Source organism: Lathyrus oleraceus, chromosome 7 (genome assembly GCF_024323335.1).
Source record: "Lathyrus oleraceus cultivar Zhongwan6 chromosome 7, CAAS_Psat_ZW6_1.0, whole genome shotgun sequence".
In the NCBI taxonomy this organism is placed as follows: Eukaryota; Viridiplantae; Streptophyta; class Magnoliopsida; order Fabales; family Fabaceae; genus Lathyrus; species Lathyrus oleraceus.
Window position 1 is genome coordinate 226,151,111 of NC_066585.1, and position 18,013 is coordinate 226,169,123.

Below are 18,013 nucleotides of genomic sequence, written 5' to 3' on the forward strand. Positions count from 1 at the left end.
GGAGGGAATAACTTTTTTTTCGTGACATGGAGGGAATAAAGACTTTAGACAGCGCTTTTGGTTTTAATTTTTTTTTTAATTTAAAGACTTTAGACAGCGCTTTATCAAAAGCGCTGACTAAGGTCTATATTTAAAAGCGCTTTCTAAAAGCGCTGTCTAAGGGGGGGTCTTAGACAGCGCTTTTAAAAAGCGCTGTCTAAGACCCCCCCTTAGACAGCGCTTTCATTACTTTTTTGGAACATTTTCCGTGTTTTATTTTAATTTTAATCTTAGACAGCGCTTTCTTTTAAAAGCGCTGTCTAAGATGCGCTGTTAAAAGTTATTTTTGGCGTAGTGGTGAAACACAAGATTGCGAAACCTTATCATTCTCAGATGAGTCGACAGGTTGAAGTATCTAACAAACAGATAAAACAGATTCTAGAAAAGACTATTAGTGCTTCTCGAAAAGATTGGTTAATAAAGTCGGAGGATGCACTATGGGCGTACATAACAACGTTCAAAACCCCAATAGGTACGAAAATGCCCCTAAAGAGGCTTGTTAAGGGTAAGCAATAAGTGGCTGAGACTTCAAGGCTACGAAAGAGTAATAGTCGTACACCAAACCCTCATAACATTGCCTTCAATAATCCAGAGCAAGAGCGACGATACTCCGTTGATCGAATGTTTCACATGTTGGGAATGTCAAATGTTTCACATAACTAAGAACAATAAACCATTAACCGTAAAACCAATCAAGGACATTTCTCTCTAAATGTTTGTCTATTAATAATAGAAAACAAATTCAAAATTAAAGAAAATAAAAAAAGTTACCTTAGTTAGAATGAGTAGAAATTCATTAAAGTATAGGTGTAATAGTAGATTAAAGATACGAGAGAGAAAAAGAAAGAAAAAAGATATTTTTTTAAGAGAAATCAAAGTGGAGAAGAATAATGATAGATAAAATTATTAAAAAAAATTGAAAGGGTTAAAAAAAAGATCGAAAATAAATTATTTTTAAAAAATTACAATTAATATATTTGAGATAAATATATAATTATTTAACAATATATTATTAATTATATGAATAAAAAAGGACAAATGTAAGGTTCTATATTAGATAAAATTACCCAACTTTTTTAGATTGCACAAACTAAAAAAATGGTTTACTATATAGGTTGAGATTTGAAAATTGAGAAGGAAAAAGAAACGGAGCGTCTTCACCGTTCACATCAATATAACCCAGCGAAGTGTGAGTGACTCAAATTGAGCTACAAGATTCTCTGTGACTTTTTTCGCAGCAATGGCGTTTTCCTCATCATTCCATGAACGACTCGAACAAATGGACCGTACTCGAATTCAACGTCTCTCATTACTCCAGGTTCACTTCAATTTCATCTCTACTTGTTTCTTTTCCAACAAATCTGAATCCAAATCCATATACCAACATATCAATTTTTTCAGGTCGAGAAAGAGTTGCAATCACACAAATCTCGTGTTCTAGCCTCAAAGCTTGCAAATATCAGAGCCATGGAACAGAGGTGCTTGCTGTTTGATCGTAAAATAGCCTCGCAGAATTTCAAAATTCTGTCTCTCAAGTCTCAGATTGAGAATCTCGAAGCCAAATATGATTCACTCTCGCAAGAAATTAGGTGTACAATTGTAGCAATCCGCGTTGTATTTAACCTAATTCCTCTTGTTTGATTGCATTGAGTTTGAGAGTTTTGATACTTTACTATCTAGGTCAATGCAGAACGAGGTGGTGGAGCTTGAAGAGTTGCATAAAATGAAAGATGGATTTTATGAAGCAAAGAAGTTGGAAATGAAGGAATTCAAGCAAATGGCTTGCGATTTTGTAGTGAAATGTGAATTGGAAGTTCAGAGTTTGAGAAATGGTGTCAATGAGGTGAATTGTTATTGATATATACATAGACTTATCCATGTTCGTGTCGGTGTCGTATCTGATACTCGTGTATGAGTGGGTACTTCATAATATGACATGATTAAAATTCGAAAGTAAAGCAGGAATTGATATGAATGTTTATGGTATGCTATTTATGTACTTCAATTGATTTTTGGTTGAGCATTCTTAGCTATCAATTTTGTATGAAGTTAATAGTGTTATATTATAATAATATGATCAATCTGGTGAATTGCATAGTGTTTGAATGTGATTTTTTTTTCTTTTCTTGTTTTTGATTTTCAGCTGAGGTCTTCTTTCATGGATCTTAAGGGCAACAAAAGGAACTCATGTAATTCCGAGATAGATGCTGCTGAAGCGAGGAGGTTGAGACTATTGGCTGAGAAGGAAAGTGTATGTAGAAATGTTGATTCTAATAGCCAATTAAAAGCACAGTTGCAAAAGCAGCTTCAGAGTATTATGTGATTCTATGACACAAACAACTCAAGTGAGGGAATGGGCTTGAAGACTACCCAGCTGTAGATTGCATTAGTAACTCTTTTACAAATATATCTGATCACAAAACCCACCGTCACCGGGTATAACTCACACTTCATTCTTAGTTCCTTAGTTTCGGCTTTTAGGCAGAGTTCTCAAGCTTTTGGAGGTTCTGTGTAGGTTAGTCATAGTTTAGCAAGACCAAAATAAATATAGGCCATATTTACTCTCGATTTAACCTTACAAATATTTTATGAGGTCCTATTTAGCTATCATTTAACACTGAAAATTTTGAAGCCCGGTGCGGTAGCACGTCTTGCACGCCCTAAAAAACGGTCCATCTTTTAGGAGCTTAGTCATTGATTCAATAGTATTAGTAAAAAAAATGAAATAATGTTCTGATGAGACTTGATGAGACTGGCCCAGCTAACCCGTGTAAGCAAAAGTTTAGCAACAAAACTTTGATCATGGTTTGCACATTTTATTTTGTTTTTGAAGAGTTTGCACTGATTGTTAATAATTGTGCATAACATAAATATCAGCAGCATCTAAACAGCCTTGAGCTAACCAGAGAAACACAGACAACATGTTTAAACACCTTTAGTTCTAGTAACTAACCAGTTCCATGATTAATAGTTACCCTAAAAAACCATTATATTTCTCTCCTTCTAAATAGGCCAAACACATACAAGCCAAATTATTAGAAATTGTTGTTCTAAAGTATTACCTCTTCCTAATGTTGCATTCTCTTCATGACCACCATCCCATAAGTTATGCATTTCACTCACCCTTGCTTATTAGATGCAACATTATAAAGTCTATGAAACAGGTCTTTCAAGTTTCCACTTTCTACACAATTATCCTTCTAATTAATATAGACATGTCTTACATTTCTTACACCCATAGTTATTGTCTAAATCAAATGTATACTTCAAATGTTAGATTGCTAGGATAGTTAGTTAAGACTAGATCAATGACTTGTTATGAAAGTTACATTATGTATATATGTCTTGAATGAATATCACATTTCATCATCGATACAACACAAGTTCCTCATTTTCTCTTTTAGTTTCTTCTCTTTTCTTTTCTTAGAGTGCAAGAAACCATACAACTATTCCTTAAGCATGGTTGTCTAGGAGCATCCATGAATATGCGCATCTGTACAACTGCAAAGAATATATTAACTTTAAAATTGTGGAATCCTCTTTCTTCTTCATTGTTTTTCTCAAGCTTCAGATTTACCTCTAATAAATGCGGTTGCAGAACTGCAATCAATAATGTTAAATCTTTTGAAGAATTCAAATCCCAAAACCACATGTATTTAAAAGATTCAAGTTGGGAATCAAAGTTCAATAAATATCAAAGAGCAAAGTACTGACCTAAATTGTTGAGCATGTATCAAGGCTTCAAATTTCAGTTCATGGAATGAAAAGATGTGTAATACCCCACACATTATAAGAGTCTGGAATCATAACATGAGGATATTAATAATGGTATGGAGTAATACACAAGTGTCTGATATGATAATGTTATGCATGTAAAAACAAAATACGTACATGTATACATCATGCCAAAATACATCTAAGATGATAACAAAACATAACAGAAATAATAGAAATAGGTAGTTACGTCAATCCAATGCATCATAACGCCGCCTTGCTTTACCTTTATCTTTACTTGAACCACCTGAAAATATACAACATGTGGTGAGATTACTTGTTGTTCCTAATGGATTGGTCCTTTCAATTGCATGTATTTAGCAAAACAACACCTTGAAAAAGTGTCCAAGTGTTCAAGATTGGTCTAGCTTGCTAAAGCTGTATGGAATTGCAAAAGAGACACATGTTGAATGCAATGATCCAACATGTTGGTACGATATTTGGGTCTTGTGCAATATGCGCCAGATTGTTGCGTTTTAACAGAATCTTTTTAAAATATTCAATTATGTTTTATTGCTATTGGTTTAGCAGTATGATTATATGATTTGTTGGACAACTGTGAATATCAAATCAGATTTGAATTTGTAACAAACCAAATCACATATTTTTGTTGAAGATATTCAAAGAGTAAGTCAAATATCCAACGGATTGTGCAAAGATTATGGGCGAAAATAACTGCTGATCCACAAGGAAAAAGCTTAAAGTTATTTTACTATATAAGGAGCTCAAACCTACATTAGAAAGAAAACATTCATGATGGAGATTTTAGAGTGTTAGGATTTACAAGAGTCCTTGTTATTTCTATGTACACCTTTATGTTTTAGTAGCTTGACATAGAAGGTTTGTTTAGTTGAGTTGTAAATTCAACATTGTTATGTACATCTCTATGTTTCAGTAATTTGACATAGGAGATTTTTTAGTTGAGTTGTAATATTCAACAATTGAAGTTGATCACTAGGATTTAGTTGTTGTTTGCCCCTATTATTGATTTTGTAACAGAGAAGAAAATGAGTAGGTTTTCAATTATAAAGGGAGACTCTAAATAGAAAGTTATTGGGTAGTATTAGAAGAGGCATTGGACAATATAAGATTTATTATTTCTTGTAAGTCTAATTGTACTAAGCTACTAATATTGAATTTTCTTTCTTAGATTATGGACTCAGCCCCCAGACGTAGGTGTAGTTTCATCGAACTGGATAAACAATTGATTATGTTCTTTATTGTTTTTTCTGTTCCATCAACTTGTATTTGTTATTATAGTGATTGTGGTGTATCTTGTCGAACCAGTTGTTGAAGCATCGAGTTCGACATCTGTCCCCTGATGAACAAAATTTAAATTGACATCAGAGCAGACACCCTAGCATGTTGGATAAGCTCCAGGAGAGATAAATTCTGCTTAAATGGAGACAATTAAAGACAGAGGATCAATAAATAAACCACCTGTTTTGGATGGTACAAATAATGACTATTGGAAGATCATAATGGCTACTTTTCTAAAATCCTTGGGAAATAAAACTTGAAAAATTGTGATAAAAGGAGAAAAACATCCACTTGTTACTATTGAAGACAACTAGTTTAAAACCACGGGATGATTGGACCAAAGGCTGATAAGAACATGTTAAGGTTAATTAATATATGTTCAGAAGCTAAAGAAGCATGAGACATTCTCAAGGCTGCTCATGAAGGCTCATCAGAAACTCATATGTCAAAACTCCTATCAATAAGGATTAAAAATATGAGAATGAAAAAAGAAACCTCTGGAAATGCAAAGGCTTACTCTGGTCAGTATATTACTGAAAGTAAGTCTGATGATGTGGGCTTAACTAACGAAGAGATAATTGAGTCTTATAGAGTTGTGATCATCAAGTGGGAAAAAGCATGTAGAGAGACTGAGAACCTAAAGAAAACTGTAAGGGAGTTTCATCATGAAAATGAAAAACTTACTACTACAGTCACTAGTCAAGGTAGAGATATTTTTGTTCTAATATCCAAGCTGGAGGAGTTAGAAAAGTCTATAAGGATATTGAATAAAGCTTAAGACATGTCAGATAAAATTATGGAAGATAATGAGCAGTCAAGAATTAGTGATGAATTGCTAAAAGATATCCAAGTGGAAGAGAGGAAGCCATGAAACTTTGTAGCCATAAAATATGTCTACAGTCATATGAACAAGAAAGGTCACATGTTCTAGCATCGAGCTTGACATGTGCACCACCATCATAAAGGCTACAAGAAACGTGTTAGAAGATGTCATCATCGTGGAAAATATGGTCACATAAGGCCGAATTGTTTTAGACTATATGATTTTCCACAACACATCGGTAGACAGGATTCAAAAGGAAAAAAGATTAGGTTCAAGTGAAAACGGTGTGGAAACTCAAAGTGGAAGTCACAAGTCTTATAGCTCATACTTCTATTAGAGTATCCTCTAAAGAGGATTGATATTTTTATAGTGGGTGTTCCAGACACATGACATGGAAAATGTTGTATCTTGAAGAGCTACAATCTTACTCTAATAACTATGTCACCTTTGGTGATGGTGCAAAAGGCAGAATCAAAGGAATATGCAAACTAGTATATTCTGGTCTACCTAGCCTTGATAATGTGTTGCTGGTGGAATGCCTGACTGCCAACTTGATTAGTATAAGTCAACTATGTGATCAAGGTCTCAAGGTTAGCTTTAACAAATCAGAATGTGTCATTTCCAGCCAAGATCAAATAGTGGTTATGAAAGGCTTAAGGTCCAAGGGTAATTTTTATCTATGGATATCTATGATCAAGGAGGATCCCACAACTTGTCTGATGATAAAAGTGGAGGAGACCATGCTTTGGCACCAAAAACCTGGTCACCTTAATCTCAAGAGCATGAAGAAGATTGTTTCAGAAGAAGCTGCGAAGGGACTCCCTAAATTCAAGATTGAAGAAGGCAAAGTGTGTGGAGAATGACAAATAGGGAAGCAGGTTAAGACGCCCCACAAGAAGCTTCATCATCTTGCCACCACAAAAGTTTTTGAACTATTGCATATGGACTTAATAAGGCATATGCAAGTAGAAAGTCTAGAAGGTAAAAGGTATGTCTTTGTATGTGTGGATGGATTCTCAAGATACACTTGGGTAAAATTCATTAGAGAAAAATATGACATGTTTGAGGTATTCAAAGAGCTATGTCAACTCCTGCAAAGAGAGAAATGGATTGAAATTATTAAAATCAGAAGTGACCATAGTACTGAGTTTAAGGATTCAAAATTCTCTGAATTTTATGCTTCAGAAGGTATTAGCCATGAGTTCTATGCCCCAATCACACCTCAATAAAATGGGGTGGTAGAAAGGAAGAACAAAACTCTACAAGAGTCGGCCAGAGTTATATTACATGCCAAGAAACTTCCATGTTACTTATGCGTTGGATCTATGAACAAAGCTTGCCACATTCATAACTTATTATTATAATATAACTTAATTTATCAAATTATAAATTTCTATATCAAATTTAAAAGTTATATATTTAGTGGGTAGTTGGTGAAATAAGCATTCCACATAAATTATAATAAACTCAAATGAACATATCACCACGATTTAAAGATACAACCGTAGTGAAAAGTTGTACGTTAGGTATTTCACTAAGGTTGGAAGGAACAATCATGGTGAAAAGTTGAGAAAACAACAAAAATGGTGGCCTGAGAATCGAACCTCTGACATCTATCTTTTACTACAGTTGTTATATGAAATTGTGGTGATATGTAATGCAATATTATGTTCTTACCACAAGTTCCAGTCCGGGGTGGTAAAGAGCACGCTTACTACCACATCCTACTTTACCACAAACCTCCACCCGTGATAACATCCTTCTCCCAGTCGTGGTTAAATGTCCTTTCCATAGTAGTGAGAATATTACACAAAAATTAATGCTCATCAATTTCTATCATATACCCACAATTATTCATGCTATTTGGACTCATTTCATGATAAAGTACAAAAATAACATGCTTATCAAAGTGAATCATATTAACAACAATTTTATCAAGTATGTGCATTTTCTCATCATTTCAAATATATAAAAGAACTTAGCCATCACACAATCACATATTGCATATAGTCATAAGTTGTATCATGAACATGCATGAAAGTAGCACCACAACCACACTAGTAGGTTCCCATGATCATAACACATAATAAAAAGTCATGGAAACATGTTATTTAAAATATAGTTCATTGAACTAGATTTCCAACGCATCCGATCGCGCCTCGATCAGAGTCACGAAACTCAAATTACACATTTTTTTGTCAAGCCTAGCTCAGAGCTGGATGCATGACGGGCTAGGCGTCATGAGGCGCGATTGGTGGCATCCTGAACTTGATTTTTACCTACGGCTAGTTCGTGGCTAAAGCTAAAAACTGTGAGAAAAACCCAGAATTCGTTTTAGTGTTTTTCACATACATACAACCCAATTTAGCTCACTAAAACACAATTAAACAGGTCCTAACACATACTAGCATTACAAAAAGGATCAAATCATCTCAAATTAGGACATGCAGTGCAAGATCATAACAAACATAAAGTAATTCATGCTACTCATCAACAAACAAGAACCCATGAAAACCTAATTTCTAAAGCATTCACTCCTAATCAATCTAACCACAATACAAATGAATCTATATAGAACCCCACCTCTTAAAACAACTTAAATTTAGAGGGTTGAAGATGATGGGATGAAGATTTATGATGATTTTGGACTTTTGGAGCAATACTAGAATGTTTCTCCTTCTTTTTCCTTTCTCTTAGTCATATCTCTTTCTTTCCTTTCCTTCAACGCGTGCATGTGCGCACGAGAGAGAGAGAGAGAGAGAGAGAGAGAGAGAGAGCATATAAAATGAGGGTAAAAAAACCAACAACTAAGCCTTAAATACCACAAAGGCAGAATTGCAATTGTCCCCATCACTTTTGGACAAAATCACTAATTCATACCATTAGTTTAATTAATCATGGACTTAACTTCACTAAAAATCTCTAATGATAGTTTTAATCATCATTAAGAAAGATATAACTTAATCAAGGATTAGGTGTATTACAAGATGTGAGGAGATCATTATTCGATCACTAAAAGGCCTTTATAATAATAGGTATGATATATGATTTGTAGTGAGTAGATCATGGATGATCTCATAAAATATCATATAAATTTTGCAAAAAGGATACTGAGATAACTAAATGAAACACAAGATTATGGCTTAATAACCTCAGGTCCTACAAAATAACATGTTGTGATCACTTGTTTCTATAATGTAGATATATATGAAGATACGATAGGTAGATGAAGCACCAAAGTATATTTCTTTCAATTCTTTGGAGGACCAATTTCCCGATGCAAATATATTGAAGAAATATTTCAATTTCTAAGGGAATGGGTGAATAATGAAAAGTTATAAATAAATTATTTTAACTTGAATGGTTTGTATAATAGCATTTGAATTAAAGTAGCATTTTATTGTAAAATTCAAATGTTATATTATTAAGTTCGTTGTTAGTTATGAGGATTCATCGTCAGTATAACACAATTTTATTTTTGATCTCCCTATTTTAGGTCCAAGAAGGAATCAAACCTTTGTCCTTGGGGGAAGACAACGATCATTTACCAACTAAGATACAATTTTCTTTGGTTATTTCTCTCAGAGTTCTTTATTTATTAGCAAATTTTCCATTTTCCTTTTTCCTATTTGAAAACACTGATTGCACTAGAGGAACAATCTATCAAACAAAAGGGTAAAAAATCTTACAAGTTTAAATTTTGTGTCTTGTTATTGATGTCACTTAACTGAAATACTGGATCAGAGCTCTTAGGCAAAACATCTTGTTATTGCATCTTCTCTTTTAGCCATTGTTCTGCTTTATTCCATTCATTGATGATTTAAAACATGAAAAGTTGTCACTTTAAATCCAATGTTACGAGTTGCATCCCAAAATAAAAATGTATTCACCTATTTGTCATACTTGTTCTTAACTTTGAGGCGGAAGAGAATTTGCATACATGTGATGCTGGACAATGCAACCTAATAAATCTCTTGTAGCTTGTGTTCTTTCCTCTTCATCTTTGAACCTCATTGGCTACACTTGTTCACATTCTTATCTTTCTATAGCTGGTGGATCAAATTGAGAATTGATGCAAAGATGAAGTTAACATCGAGTAAGCCATATACCACCTTCATGGTTGCTTCAGCCTTTTTTAGGGACCATCACCTCCTTCGCTAGGATACATATCACACATGAGAATTGGTGTTTAATTGATAACATGCCACCCTTTGTTCTATGCCCAACATCTCATGGGGAGAAATCGCGAAGAGGTTGAAGTTGGCCCTTAGGCGCTCAATGAAATCTTTCTTTACTTTGATTGGTAAACCAGCACCTACTCGAATTGGTCGTTTCAGGTTATCATTTAGTTGGACGACTTTGAAATTGCCATTTGGAATCAACCTTATGGTATTCATCCTGCCTCGGTTGACATGTTAAGTCTTTTATCTTGCATAACTTTGTCCTCTCTTACGTCGAGATCGACTACGTTGATCACTTCATCGAAGGCGACAACAAATGCTACAAGGTTCTTCAATTTTACCTCATGTATAAGACGAGCTCCGCGTATATCATCTTTAACAAGGACTATCTAACTCGAGTCATTATAACATTTCATCTTCATATGGATTGTAGAGGCTACAACGTCCAACGTAGGGGTGGCAAACAGGCATGCCCGCCCCGCAAAAGCCTACAAAAAATGGGGTAGGACAGGACAGTCATAGTTGAGGATGCGACCTAAAACTTAGGCCCGCCCCGCAAAAAAGTGAGGCGGGGCGGGAAAAGTCCGCAATCACTGCACTTTTTAAGCCTAAAAATACAAAAGTTTATGTAAATGTTCGTGTCCGTAAATGTCCGCGAAAAAATGAGGCGGAGTGGGACGGACACATTAGAGGGTGAAAGCCTAAATCCTTAGTCCGTCATGCACTAAAGTGCGGACAAAATGGTCATGTCCAACAGACTGCTCCCATTTTATCACCCTAATCCAACGTCGTTAGGAATGACTTTTTGAAAATACTATTGTAAAACGGTACGCACAATTTTTCTAGAATAATGATTTAAGTATCTATAATATTTATAATTGTTGTTTTTTAAAAATTTATTATAACTACAAAAGTATATTAAGTTAAAAACTTTATGAAAAGTATGAAAACAAATTCAGTTAAATTTTTCCATTCAAAGTAAATTAATAATTATTACATTTCCTTCAATTTTGAATATTCTAAAACGTAAGAAAAATAAAATGACATTGCACCAAGTATATAAAACGGCTAGTCCAAATCGAACCGCCCTCTCCAGAATCTTCAAGCCCTAATAAATAAAGATAGTGAGATTCCGAAATTACCCCTAGTTCCATATTACTAGCATCTTCTAGCACTCTCCACAAAATCCGAACAGACAAACCTATACAACAAAAAAATAAAATAAATTAAACTTAACTAAAATCAAAGTTCAGTGCTTTCGTATAATCGAGAGAAAAAATGGCAGAGGAATTTGCATTAGATTTGGAGGAGCTTCGTCACTTGCAAGAAATCGCCAAACGACCACGAATCCTTTCTCTTCTCACATCCGAGATTCGCAACGTGGAGAAGGTTCTCGCCATTTTCACATTTCATTTTCCTTTTTGCATAATTTCATTTCGATTCAATTTTTTTAATGATTTCCGTTTTAATTGCTCATTATTGGCAATCGTTTTGCATAATCGATTTTTTATTAAGCAGTTATCGTCAGAGGCGGCATCTTCTGCACGTGCATCGCAGATTCCACTTCCAGCACCGATTTCAACCGGAACTAAGGTGTCACCCGTAGTTAATTATTCCCCTCTTGCATCGTTCAGTTGGGATCAGGATAATGAAAAAGTCAAGGTTTGTAAATCACGTTTGGTAATGATTGGAAACGTTTTTCATGCTGTATTCTTTTAAGATTGTTTAATTGTGTCATTTCATATCGTGTTATTAGTATAATTTGTTAAAATTGGAGCTATTTGAACCTACCAAGTTTTATTGTATTTCACCTTGTCGCAAACAATTTAATTGATAGTTAATTATTTCTATAATAAAAGATAAATTACAGTTAGGCTATATTGTATAAGCTTACATAAGTTAGTTTGAAGAGCTTATGGCCAATAGGTTGGTCTAGCGTTGGTCTAGTTGATAAGGTTTCTGTATAATGAGGTGTTTGGATAAACAACTTATTTGCAGTGAGGTTTTTGTCTAAGGTTGGTCTACCGTTGGTCTAGTTGATAAGGGTTTCTGTCTACGTGCTTATCAAAATATGCACTTATGGATAAGCTTGCATAAGAAATTGGATTTGAATCCCTGTTGATGTGAGGATCCATTTGTGGGTAATATGTAAGTAATTATGTAAGCACTATTCAAGTCTCGAGTCTTTTCTAATCCTGTTGAGTTCCCAGACGCCCTACTCAGCTAAACTTTGTTATACCAAAAATAGAAGAAAGCTTATGACTCTTGGTTGTTAAAAAAATAGCTGGCAGATGAATAATTATAGCGGATAACTTGTTATGGATATTTACGATAAACTATCTGATTGAGTCTAGTGTTTTGTAAATGATCCGGTGGACACATTTTTGAATATGAAATGACTTAAAATGTATGTGTTTTAAGTAAGAGAAAACATGATATAGGTTGTTTTAAGTAGCTTATAAAAAATACTATAAGTTAGTTAAAATAAATCGAGCTTGTGAAAAAATGACTGTTACTAAATATGTATTCTTCAATCATATGAATGTATAGGCTATCAGTATCAACTATATGAGTTAACTCATGTACATGTCATAAGGTGTTTCCACAAGTTTTTCTAAATAGTCTCACGAGTAGTTATAGCAAATAAAGCTTAAACAAATCAATCCAAATGGCTCCTAAATGATGACAATTTGTGTCATCTCTTATTCCTTGCTATAAGTCCAAACATAGACATAGCTTTATATTGTAGTTACCAGTGATTTAATGCTGATTTTTTTTTTTTTAATTATGCAGATATATGTGTCATTGGAGGGAGTTGATGAGAGCAAGATTGAATCTGAGTTTAAGCCAAATGCATTTGATGTTAAGTTCCATGATATTCAAGGGAAGAACTATCGATGTGCCGTAGTGAAATTGCACAAGGAGATAGTACCAGAGAAATGTAAGGTTCTTGTCAAGCCTAAAAGGGTAATCATCACTTTGGTGAAAGCTTCCAAAGCAAACTGGCTAGATTTGCATTTCAAAGAAGATAAGGTAGTAAACTGCTGAATTCGATGACAGTTTCTTTTATTTGTTTAACAATGTCATGAAGTAGTAATTTTTTTCTGTTAATGTTGCAGCTCAAGCCAACCTTGGATAAAGCAAAAGATCCAATGGCAGGAATCATGGACATGATGAAGGTTAGATTCAGTTTTCTTTTTTAGTTGGCTGAGGCTACTTTGTCTCTAAAATTTTATGCACTTACTCATGCACTCTTAAGAATGTTAATATCAATTTGACTTATACTATACATGAATGAATTGCAGAATATGTATGAGGACGGGGACGAGGAGATGAAGAAAACAATTGCAAAAGCATGGACTGATGCTAGAACTGGAAAAACAGCTGACCCTTTAAGTAACTATCGTTGAGCAACTCCTGTTTTTTGAGAGTGATATGCTTCACTTATTTTCATGATTTAGTTAATGTTATAAAATGAATGCTTGGTTTAGATACATGGCACTGTAGGAATTTGCGTCCAGTTACTATTATTGCTGAAGTTCTACTTATTGAAAGATGTTTTTTTTTTCCTGATTGCTTGAATGTTTACTTTGCTCTTTATTGTGTGGTCTTTCATGATGCATTATACATGCGAGTACTCTGAGGAAGACTGGTTAGAACTCATGCATAAGTTAGTTAGCTCCCCAAATCTTAGAGAGCAATACTAACAAACCATTTGACTATGAGCAAGGTTCTACATAACGGTTATGGATGTGTTGTGATCTTTAAAATCAGATTGAATTGTAGTCATGGTTAATGTGGTCTCAATTGTAGTCTGAAAGGCTCCAATTATATTGGTGTTGTAGTTAAGATAGTAGTCGTGAGTTGTTGGGATTCCAACAAACAGGAAAGATATTATAAATGTAAATGAATTAAAATAAGCCGTGCATAAAAGGATTGCTTATTAATGTGAATGAAGGAAAATACCAGGGAAAGGGATAAACCCAATATCTGTCCAGAGCAAAGCTCTTGTAGGTGGTTTAAAGCCTCCTACTCATAATGATAATTGTATTCTCCAAGGTGCCTCCCATTATTCTCCTCATTCCCTTATAATGTGGGGACGGATACAATCCTACCCCTCACACCTCCTAACAGAATTATGACATCAAGTACTCCTTCTAGAATAAACCTGTCATATCTTGGGTCCACTAGCTTTTGGAAAGATCAAATAATCATTAACCTCATGATTGGCCATGTGGTTCTCATCAACACTCCTTCCTGAAACATTGACCTTGTCCTTAAGGTTAAAGGTTGGAAATTGACTTCTCATATTAACCACATCTTCCCAAGTTGCTTCTTCAGGTGTTTTTCCAGCCCACTGAATCAACCATTGCTGCACCTCTTGTCCTGTTTCAGCCACCTTTCTCGAAGCTAGAACCCTCTCAGGTTCCAATGGTGTTGGTTCTTCTCCTTCTAGTTGATCTGGCAGATCTGTTTCTTCATGATAATCTCCCATTGCTTTTTTAAGTAAAGACACATGAAAAACAGGGTGTATCTTCGATCCTTCAGGTAATTTTAATTTGTATGCTACTGCCCCTATTCTCTCAACCACAGGGTATGGTCCAAAGTATCGAGCTGCCATCTTCGCATGAATTCGTGTCACTACTGACTGCTGTTTGTGGGCTCTTATCTTAACAAATACCCACTCTCCCACCTCAAAAGACCTTTCAATTTCAATTCTGTGAGTATCTGCTTGCGCTTTCATGCGATTCTGAGCCTTCAAAAGTTGTTCCCTTAACTGTCGCAGTGCTTCATCTCTATCCTGCAGCTCCCTCTGAACTGCTTCCACTCGAGTATCTCCAATTCCCCATCTCACCATGGTTGGAGGTTTCCTTCCATACACTACCTCAAAAGGAGTTTGTTGAGTGGCTGAGTGGAAAGTTGTGTTAAACCAGTATTCCGCCCATGGAATCCAAGTCACCCATGTCTTAGGTTGATCAGCAGCAAAACACCTAAGATATGTTTCTAAACAACGATTGGCCACCTCCGTCTGTCCATCCGTTTCCGGATGATACACTGAGCTGAACTTCAAATGAGTACCTTGCAACTTGAAAATTTCTCTCCAAAAATGACTCATGAAAATGGGATCCCTATCACTCACAATGGAAGATGGGATGCCATGTGATCGTATTATTTCTTTGGCAAATACTTCAGCTATAACACGAGCAGTATACGGGTGTTTGAGAGGTATGAAATGAGAAAATTTAGATAGTCGGTAAACTACCACCAACATGGCTTCACATCCTTTTGATTTTGGTAATCCCGTAACAAAATCCATCGAAATTGCATCCCATATCACTTCCGGAATCGGTAGAGGTTGGAGAAGACCTCCTGGTGAAGACGCCAGATATTTGTGTCGTTGGCAAGTGTCGTAACTCTTCACAAATTCTTGAATCATTCTTTTCATTCCTGGCCAATACACATTTGCAGCTATCCTTTTGTAGGTTCGCAAGAACCCCGAATGTCCCCCATGCGGTGAACTATGGAACTCCTGTAACATACGTGGAATCAAAACTGATTGTGGAGATAAAACCAGTCTCTATTTATATAGTAATGTTGCCTGATAAACACTATAACCAGGGTGGGCAGCAGGTTCTGCCTCAACTTCTGCATACACCTTCTTAAGCTTGACATCAAGTTGTATCTCTAAATTCACTTGTTGCACCTCATCCCAACATGGGAATGACACATAGTTGCTAAATTCACCTCCTTCGTGTAGCCTAGATAAAGCATATGCACCTTGATTCATTCGTCCCGATTTATAACGGATTTTAAAATTAAAGGCCAAAAGTTTTGCTACCCAATTCTCCAGAAATAATCTTTTGCTGCAATAAATCTTTTAAGCTCCTTTGGTCAGTGGATACTACAAACTTTCTTCCTAATAGATATGGCCTCCAATGTTGGATAGCAAGAACACATGCCATAAGTTCTTTTTCATACGCAGACTTTGCCAAATTCCTTACACCTAATGCTTTGCTGAAGTAAGCGATAGGTTTCTTTTCTTGGCTAAGAATTGCTCCCAAATCGGTACCAGATGCATCACACTCAATGACAAACTCCTTCTCAAAATTAGGTAATGCTAAAATTGGGGCTGCAATTAGCTTCTGTTTGAGCAAATCAAACGCTCGCTGTGCCTCCTCCCCCCACTGAAACACATCTTTTTTTGTCAACTCAATGAGGGGCTTGGCCAGCTTACCATAGTCACGTATGAATTTCCTATAGTAGCCGGTCAAACCAAGAAATCCTCTTACTCCTTTAACGTTTCTTGGAACAGTCCAGTTTAGGACACTATTGTATTTGTTGGGATCCACTGCAACTCCCTGCTCAGAAATTAGATGCCCCAAGTACTCCACTTTAATTTGACCAAATTGGCATTTTTTCTGGTTGGCCTTAAAGCTGTGTGTATGCAACAATTGTAATACCTGTTCTAATTGCTTCATATGGGTAGACCAATCACAACTATAAATTAGAATATCATCAAAAAACACCAACACTCCTTTCCTCAACATTGGTCTAAAAACCTCATTCATCAAACCTTGAAAAGTTGATGGGGCATTCATTAACCCAAAAGGCATCACCAGAAATTCGTAGTGACTCTCGTGAGTTCTAAATGCGGTTTTATGAACATCCTCATCTTTAACACGAACTTGATGATAACCAGATTTTAAAACCAATTTAGGGAAATACTTAGCACCGTGTAATTCATCTAATAACTCTTCAATTACAGGTATTGGAAATTTGTCAGGAATGGTTACCTTGTTGAGTGCACGGTAATGAATACACATCCTCCACGTATGATCTTTCTTCTTGACAAGGATAACAGGGCTAGAATAAGCACTCGTACTATGCTTGACAATGCCAGCCTCAAGCATCTCTTGCACTTGCTTCTCAATCTCATTCTTGTGAAGATAAGGGTACCGATAAGGCCGTACATTAACTGGGCCTTCTCCAACCTTAATGTTAATAGTGTGTTCCCTTCCCCAGTTCGGAGGTAAACCAACCACCTCTGCAAACACTGCTTCATGTTTTCTCAAAACAACTTGCAACTCTTTGTGTTGCCGCACAATCAAGTGGTCAATGGGATCTGCCTGTGCACTTTTAACCAACGACCATTAGAGACTTTCCTTCCACCCATTATTCCGGCTTAACATACTTTGTAGTGCTTCATGGGTAGTATCGGCTGCACTGACCCCCTGTAAATTTACCCATCTCTTCTCATACCAGAAACTCATCGTGTGCTTATTCCAATTTACGATAGTGTCTCCCAGAGTTTTTAACTATTCTACTCCCAACACCAGATCTGGTCCTCCCAATTCAAATAAGTGAGGAGAGCACTTAATTTTGAATTCATTCAATTCCACTTCTAATTCAACACAATGCCCTCTAGTACTTGTTTGGAAACCATCCCCCAACCTAATAGTCATGTTGGGTGTTTCTTCCACTTTCCAGCCCATCCTTCGTACTAATTTCTGATCAATGAAATTATGTGTTGCTCCACTATCCACCAGAATTACTACCGGCACCCCCTGTATTTTTCATTAAAAATAAATAGTTTGAAATTTCTCCTTTGTAGCTGGAATGAGATTATTCAAACACATTATACTTATCTCTCCATCAGAGTCACCATCCTTATCACATACTTCCACTGCCATAATTTTATTCTCCTCAAACTCTTCCTCTACATCTTCTACTATTAACACCCTCAAATGCTTGTCAGGACATTTATGCATGGGGTGGAACGACCCAGCACACTTAAAACAAATGCCCTTTTGCTTCCTATCAAGAATCTCAGCATATGTGAGATGTGAGAAGCCTCTGTCTCTAGGCCCATTACGTCTCCCTCCCGACTGACCCGTTTTGGCTGGCCCACTACCTTTATCTCCAGATGTATTTCCCT

At 35.8% G+C, this 18,013-nt stretch overlaps 2 protein-coding genes across 2 annotated transcripts; both read left to right on the forward strand.

The window, feature by feature from the left end:
* Positions 1-1,122: 1,122 nt before the first annotated feature.
* LOC127100350 (uncharacterized) lies at positions 1,123-2,858 on the forward strand. The gene is made up of 4 exons (XM_051037485.1): positions 1,123-1,357; positions 1,441-1,628; positions 1,720-1,882; positions 2,183-2,858. Exons 1-4 carry the CDS (start codon positions 1,280-1,282, stop codon positions 2,360-2,362), a joined length of 609 nt encoding a protein of 202 aa, XP_050893442.1. The 5' UTR covers positions 1,123-1,279; the 3' UTR covers positions 2,363-2,858.
* Positions 2,859-11,170: 8,312 nt separating this feature from the next.
* On the forward strand, positions 11,171-13,644 carry LOC127100351 (uncharacterized). The gene is made up of 5 exons (XM_051037486.1): positions 11,171-11,466; positions 11,596-11,739; positions 12,871-13,110; positions 13,197-13,256; positions 13,383-13,644. The coding sequence occupies exons 1-5, from the start codon at positions 11,356-11,358 to the stop codon at positions 13,485-13,487; spliced, it is 660 nt and encodes a 219-aa protein (XP_050893443.1). The 5' UTR covers positions 11,171-11,355; the 3' UTR covers positions 13,488-13,644.
* Positions 13,645-18,013: the final 4,369 nt, after the last annotated feature.

Coding starts and splice junctions, on each gene's coding strand:
- LOC127100350 (XM_051037485.1), top strand. CDS start 1,280: ATGGCGTTTTCCTCATCATTCCATGAACGACTCGAACAAATGGACCGT. Junction 1,358..1,440: donor AACGTCTCTCATTACTCCAG/GTTCACTTCAAT, acceptor CAATTTTTTCAG/GTCGAGAAAGAGTTGCAATC. Junction 1,629..1,719: donor TCACTCTCGCAAGAAATTAG/GTGTACAATTGT, acceptor TTTACTATCTAG/GTCAATGCAGAACGAGGTGG.
- LOC127100351 (XM_051037486.1), top strand. CDS start 11,356: ATGGCAGAGGAATTTGCATTAGATTTGGAGGAGCTTCGTCACTTGCAA. Junction 11,467..11,595: donor AGATTCGCAACGTGGAGAAG/GTTCTCGCCATT, acceptor TTTATTAAGCAG/TTATCGTCAGAGGCGGCATC. Junction 13,257..13,382: donor GAATCATGGACATGATGAAG/GTTAGATTCAGT, acceptor AATGAATTGCAG/AATATGTATGAGGACGGGGA.